We start from the raw sequence: 7,392 nt of genomic DNA on the forward strand, positions 1-7,392 counted from the left end.
CAGCTTGCGTATCACTCATTTTAAGCATTCAACATAAGCAGCATGCCAAAATCCAAAATAAAGGCAACAGCAATTCCTTCTAACTCAGTTGAACACCCGCAGAGCCACAGCACACACACACGCACCCACCAAATCCAAAAACAAACGTAGCGGGGGGCGTGTCACAACATCATCTTCGTGTGGTCGGAATCCAAACTGCGTTCAAAAAAGCAATACGCAACACAAAACACAGGTTACCACTGTCGCCTTCTCTTTCTCTGTCAGACAAGTCGTTTTTGTGGGTGTAGTGGCGGCGGTGGAGTCAAAAATCATTAAAATCCATGGAAAAACAGTGATCAAACATTCCTGACTTGAGCGGTCAGCAAAAGTCGACTTCCCCCATCACCCGCTCATTCAGAAAGATTCCCTCGGGTGAAGAACAGGTGACAGGTCACTACTACCGACACCACGTGACCCAAAGCCGCGCCTATCCACAACACCAGGGATTGTGGGTTCGAGTCCCATCTGGGGTGGAAAGTTATTTTCTTTCTTTGCTTGTCCCTAAACTAAAAATATTTTGTTTAGCAATTATCTTAGTTGTTCCTGCTGCTTGTCTCATAGTGTTTTCACGTGTACGTATTGTTCCCTTTTTTTCCGCTCCTGGCCGCAGCCAATCAGGAAACTCTGAGCTCGCGTGACTTGGACTTTCCCTGCGTAGAAAACGCAGATTTCCTCTTTACTTCTGCCACTTCTGCTCGAACCATTTCTATGTCCCGCAGCAGTTTTAGTTTTTAGCTCCATTATCGCAGACATGTCTTCGCTAAATTGGTTACATGTCTGTCTTTTATTCAGCGTGGCTGCGACCTTCGGCTCTGCTGACAGTAAGTAGGACGAGTCCATGAGAAGTCACGGGTGATTGTTTAAGGATCTGTTGGTTTCATTCTTTCAGGAATGAAGTGGTGGTTTATTTCCAGCGTCCGTGCTGCTTGTATGAATGTGCTGTACAGATCATTTTTGTCAGCGTTGAGTTTTAAGTTGTTTTGGAGACTGAGTGAAGTGTTTCATGCAGTGTGATCCCTAGCCTGACCTTTAACTTTCCTGGCATTTAACTTTCATTTTTGTTTGCATCCATTAATTCATCACAGCAAATATAGAAAAAAAATCCCTAAGTAAAGGAGCTGGGATCTGTGCCTCCCTTTTTGTTTATATTTTCATTATGTTGATGTGTTCTCAGAGCTGACAGCAGCCACTGTGTACTGGGACCCCGATCACAAGCTTGTCAAGCTAAAAGAGGGAGTGATGGAGGTCGAGGGGGATGCTTACGGGTTCCTGAATAACACCCTATCCAGTACAGGCTGGAGCGTCCTGGAGATCCGAGCAGGGTATGGAAAAACTCCTGAAACGGATGAGATCACTTTCTTCCTGGCTGGCTACCTCGAAGGCTTCCTGACCGCCCAGTAAGTGCTGTCATTTCTTATTATAACCTTATTTATTTTACTCTATAGGCTATGGGCATTTTGTATTCATTCTTATACTTGTACTCATTCTTCCTCCTCCCGAGGCAGATGATGGACCACTACACCAACATGTACCCGCAGCTGATCACCGAACCAAAGATGCTCGACCCAGTTCAGAAATTTATGGAGTGAGTATGTTCCCTTTTCCTTTTAGAGTTAAAACTCGAGCAGCAGAAATGTCACATCTACTTCACAATCTGTCATCTTTCACATCCTCATGTGAATAAAGTTCAACCAAACATTTAAGCACTCTCAGCGTTGGCATTCAGCCACTCTTGACCACAACAGTGCTTACAGAAGTTCACCCCTGACGTTCATAATGTTGCAGAATAAAGAACAGTTTTGATCATGTTTTTCTGCTGATGCAGTATTACGGTGGGGTTATTGTACAGTAGCAGTTATCTGTTTAGTTAAATGTCAGTTCTTGTATATTCAGGAAGCAGGACTCATGGGTCAGACAGCAGGTGAAAGGGAAAAAGAGCTCCGATCCTCTGTGGAAACACGCCGGCTTCATCGTGGCTCAGCTGGACGGATTGCAGGCAGGAGTGGCAGCGTGGGCCAAGAAGCAAGGGAAGAAGGTAGGATAACCATGTGACCAAAAACAAGAACAGTGAAAAATTACTAACAAATAAATCTGCACTCTGAGATGCAGAAGCATCAACCAACAGTTTCATATCAGGTTTCACAGGCTTAAGTCATGTTAAATATAAAAAGTAGAAGTAATAGTACTTAAGAAGATTTTTATAAATATGCTATAGAGCCAATAGTGTTACATTAATGGCACTAGCAGTAATACTACATACCAGCAGTTATGAATTCAAATAATTATTTTATTTGCTTAATGGATCGGCTTTCGTTTGCTGTAAGATGTGAGAGGACTTTTTGTGTTTTCTTTTCTCATAATTAATTATTTTGTAGCTTTTATTCTGTATGTTTTTGGGGGGTTTTGATAAATGGCCGTCTCACTTCAGGGGCAGCAGCAGTGTTTGTTTGCATTTGATGACCAGCTGTTTATCTCTTGTCCTTCCCAAAGCCACTGACGCTGTTTGACGTCCAGTTCCTGAACTCTGTGGGAGACCTGCTGGATCTGATCCCAGCCCTGGTCCCCAGCTCCTACCCTTCACTCAGAGACTTCAAACGTCCAGGGATGGGTCACTGCTCTGCACTCATCAAGGTCAGAGGTCAAAACACAAGTTAATCACAGACTGTATATAAAAGATGGATATAGAGACCAAAAGTGAAGCTAGCGATTCCTAAAATCAACTCACTCTTTCTTCTGGTTGCAAAAAGTAGTCTGACTTTGAAGAAGCATCTGATCTATGAACTCAGTAAACATCTTACTGTTCAGTTCCTCCTCTCAGCCGCTGGTTTCAAGTCTTGGTGAATACATCAAAATGTTCGTTTCTGCAACATAAAACGAGCAGTTGATAAGTTCACTTTATGAAGATGTGGTGTCTTCTGTTGCTCGTCAAGTTTGAGGGGGAAAAAATATGGCAACCGATAAAATGCAAGAAATGAGGACCTAAAACACAAGTCTGTGTACTGCTTACAGTGGCCATCTTTTATATACAGTCTACGATCCTGATCAGGCTCTTATTCTTATTAGATATTATAAAAAATGCACACAACACAAAAAGCAGCTGATGTATATGAGTAGTTCCTCAAATTTTCTTCACAGCAAATTAGTAATGCTTCACTGACATCAGCTGTAACCTGATTTTCATAGGTGTGCAAAATAAGAAGAACAAGAAACTACCAGTGAAGAGCGAATTTCCTGTGTAATCGAATGTGCTGGTGCATCAGTGCAGTAACGCATTATTCAGCTTTAACAAATGTATGTTTGTGCTAAATTACAGGCCAAATTTAAAAGTCCTATAACGTCACCTGTCCTGACTTCTTCTCTGTTTTGTTGCTTTTGTTGAAAGGAAACTATCGAATTTAAGTTAATTATCTAACTAAACCAATGCTATTATGCTGATTAAGCTACATAACTGTTGGACATGACGCAGGATTGTCTCATTACTGATTTCTGTCGTCATCTTTAGATGCTGCCGGGCTACGAGAACCTCCTGTTCGCTCATTCCAGCTGGTACACGTACGCTGCTACGATGCGGATTTACAAACACTGGGACTTTCACATCACAGAGCCCCATACAGCCACTGGAAAACTATCCTTTAGCAGCTACCCTGGTATATAAGAAAGCAAGAGCATCAGAGAAAATGTACCTCATTTATTTTGATTGAACCTTCATTTAACCAGGATAACATTACTTTAAGGTTAAAAAAAATCTTTTAAAACGTGTCCTATCCAAGACAGGCAGCATTACAATTAGTAACTGCGCAGACTAGTACAACACAGATGAAAATACACAGCAAAAACACACTAAAACTATAAGAATGTAAAAGCGATGAAGTAAAACACAAACACAACCAACATTTATGAACTGCTGAAACAAACATAAATAAAAGTAAAAGTCACTGAGTTTATTGAATAGTACTGTGCTGTTAATATTCATGCAGTACATTTGTAGTAGCTGCCTCCGGGTCATTTAAAGACGTCTTAAATTAATTTGGTGAGATCAGCTTAAGTTTTAGAGTTTTGCTGATGATTCCACTTCGTAATTCAGTCAGTGTCAGCCATCTCCAGAAGGCCAACCATTCATTCTGCTGTCTTTGTATAACAATTTTGGTTATCTCGCCCTCTTCACACATGGCACACATGCAAAAAGAACATCATTATGGAAGAAGATCATCCATAAAGCTCATGTTTGTAATGTGGCTTGTTTGTGGCTTCAGGGTTCCTGGTGTCGCTGGATGACTTCTACCTCTTGGGAAGTGGTCTGATGATGACGCAGACGACCAACAATGTCTTCAACTCCTCCCTTTTTGAAACAATCACCCCAAATAGCCTACTGGCCTGGCAGAGGGTCAGGCTGGCTCACAGTTTGGCAAAAACTGGAGAAGAATGGGCCAAAACCTTTTCCATGTATAACTCTGGTGAGCATGTCTGCCTTATGTACATGGATCTTTATACACGAAGCACAGAAACTGTGCTGTGTTTTGATAGAAAAAGCAAAATCATGCTCCGGCCTCTTTATTAAACTTTTTCCTCTTCCATAAATCCACCTGTAACTCTTGCAGGAACCTACAACAACCAGTACATGGTGTTGGACAGAAGCAAAGTGAAGCTGGGCCACAGTCTCGACGACGGTGCGCTGACTGTGGTGGAGCAGATCCCCAGCTTGGTGGAGTACTCGGACCAGACACAGACTCTGCGCAGAGGCAGCTAATCATTTTCTACCTTCAATTGTATTTTGTATCGTATTTCATTTTTAGACTTTTCTGTGATTTCGTCACCACGTCCATTTCTGACAGGTTATTGGCCGTCCTACAACATTCCTTTCCATCGGAAGATCTACACAATGAGTGGTTACGTAAAAATGTGGGAGCTTCATGGAGAGGACTTCTCCTATGACCTCTGTCCCAGAGCCAAAATCTTTCGCCGTGACCAGTGTGACGTTAAGGACCTGGAATCCTTGAAGCGCATCATGAGATTCAATGGTGTGTGGCTCCATCTCAGCTTCTTAGTTTTAGCTCATTCTGCTGACTCTTTGTATGTTGCTGTTTCATAAGCTAGATTTTTGGCTGCAGTACACTTCATTAGTTACATCTTGTTAGAGGCACACATTCAACAAGCTGCTGGATTCAAATCACATCTAGCAGTTTGAGAGGATCTGAGCTTTGCGATGTGGTCCGTTGTCCTGCTGGAAGCAGCCATTAGAAGATTGGTAGAACATGGTCATAACAGTCATAACAATACTGAAGTGGATTTGGGGATTTAAATGATGCTCAGTTTGAACTTTAGCAAGTTGTCTTCACCATGTCTATGTGCATAAATCCACTGTGTTACTGCTGTTTTACTGTCTGATTAGATATTTGCATTAACAAGTAGTTGAACAACTGTACCTAATTAAGTGGCCTTTTCCCAGCTATTCTGATAGCTGTAGCTTGAGCTGATATAGTTGTATACATTTCTTTTAGGTACCTCTTCTGTTCAGACTTGTTGCACGTCTGTTTAAACCAAAGATGCACAGGTAGAGCATTTCTTCCCACCCAGGACCACGAGTGTCCCGGGGTTTCTTCTGCAGTAGCCAGTGTGATAGCTGAACTGTGACACAGAATTAGACTTAGTTGGATCTCTGTTTAATTTTTGAAATCTCTTCATTTCTTTATCCAGTAGCCACCCATTTACATTCACAAGCATGATATTTTTGGTTTGCTTGGTTTCAGACTACAAGAAGGATCCGTACTCAAAGGGTGACCCCTGCAAGTCCATCTGTTGCCGTAACGACCTGCAAAGAGAGAGGCCTTCACCAGGAGGCTGCTATGACACTAAGGTATTCCCAGAGCGCCACAATAGCCTTTTCATCAGTAGCAGTCATGCAGGTTTCATGAATTCAGATGCTTTTAAGCTCTACCCAGCTTTCTACTTGTTGGCGTCTTTTTCCCTTTGCAGGTGACAGATTTCCACTTGGCTGGGGATTTCCGTGCGGAGGCGGTGAACGGGCCGACAACACAGGACGGACTCCCGCCGTTCTTTTGGGACAAATTCAGCAGAATTAGCCACCAGGGCCTGCCACAGTATTACAACTTCACCTTTATCAAGATGCAGCCCATTCTTTTCGATCCATAAGCATCAGTGTGTGACTGTGTGCGCGCGACAGAGATTCTTTCAGGATAATGAAGGTCCATCAGTACAACCCAGTGAGTTTCTGGGAGGCGGGTTTTATCTGTCCTTTCAATGTCCATCCAGCAGATGATTTTTTTTTCTGCATGTTTGCTATTGCATCCATGAGCAGATCTGCTTTCTTCTCAGCTGTCACTTTTTTTTTTATAGGATTTCATTCAGCACTGGTAAACACAGATTTCCGATCTATTTCTAAACACATTTTTTTGCTCAGGGTGTCCTGTGTGCAGCCATTGGTGCCTTTGACGCTGACAGTAGCTTTATGATATGATAAAATGCCAAATCACAAAATCAGCAGATGTACCACCTTAAAGTAAAATCTTTATTTTTGATGCTTGAATGTCTTCATATATACAAACACGATTGCTGCAGGAGTAGAGGAAACAATCAGTGCAATGCCGTACTCAGGAGCTGATCATCTCTTGTGATCTGATTTTTTTTTTGCTGCTTTTTTTATTGTGCTGTGCAAAATTAAAAACCTCTTTTTGTATTTTTGTGTTTGTTTCTTTGCATGTCTACGATATGCCTTTTATTCCATTTTTGTTTTACACTTAAATTCTCACAGTCTGGACTTTCAGCTACTCGGGTTTAGATTTTTTTCTGGTGCAGGGTCATTTGACGTGTGAGATTTTAAAACGTATGTTTCAGTGATTAAGTTTAAACTTTACTCAGATTTCAGTTAGTTTTCCTCACAATCTAAACTCAGTTCTATTAAATCTACATCAAATTAAGTGAGCTCAAGTTTAGGCTTTAAATCAGATCCCCATCAAAAAGAAATCAAACCACGACATTAGGATTGGAATCTCATCGAGCTCTGTGGTGAACTTCTCTAAATGGATGTGGCTCTAAGCCTCCATCAGTCACTTATCACCAGATTTAGCATTAAAGTTCTTAAGCCTTTGATCTTTTGTCACCAAAGTCAAATCTAGGCTACGTCCACACGTACACGGATATTTTTGAAAACGGAGATTTTCCGTTTTCGTTTTAAAAAATAATCCGTCCACAGGTAAAGGCAGAAATGAAGGAAAACGCTGCTAGGAACATGCCAAAGCAACAGGTGGCGCTATATTCCTAACCGTGCAGAAATGTTGGCCAATCAGAAGTCTAGAAGCCTCGGCGGGAAAAAGTAAACAAAGCTGGGGCATAGAA

General features: G+C 41.8%; 1 protein-coding gene across 1 annotated transcript; it reads left to right on the top strand.

Moving 5' to 3' along the window:
* Nucleotides 1-491: 491 nt before the first annotated feature.
* Nucleotides 492-6,733, top strand: LOC148102892 (lysosomal leucine aminopeptidase-like). Its single transcript, XM_087839625.1, has 11 exons — nt 492-860; nt 1,214-1,436; nt 1,541-1,624; nt 1,933-2,074; nt 2,530-2,670; nt 3,542-3,686; nt 4,293-4,493; nt 4,638-4,778; nt 4,872-5,057; nt 5,787-5,893; nt 6,013-6,733. Exons 1-11 carry the CDS (start codon nt 791-793, stop codon nt 6,187-6,189), a joined length of 1,617 nt encoding a protein of 538 aa, XP_087695751.1. The 5' UTR covers nt 492-790; the 3' UTR covers nt 6,190-6,733.
* The last annotated feature ends 659 nt before the right edge of the window (nt 6,734-7,392 follow it).

This window comes from Neolamprologus brichardi, chromosome 4 (genome assembly GCF_056152115.1).
Source record: "Neolamprologus brichardi isolate AB-2024 chromosome 4, ASM5615211v1, whole genome shotgun sequence".
NCBI classification, from domain to species: domain Eukaryota; kingdom Metazoa; phylum Chordata; class Actinopteri; order Cichliformes; family Cichlidae; genus Neolamprologus; species Neolamprologus brichardi.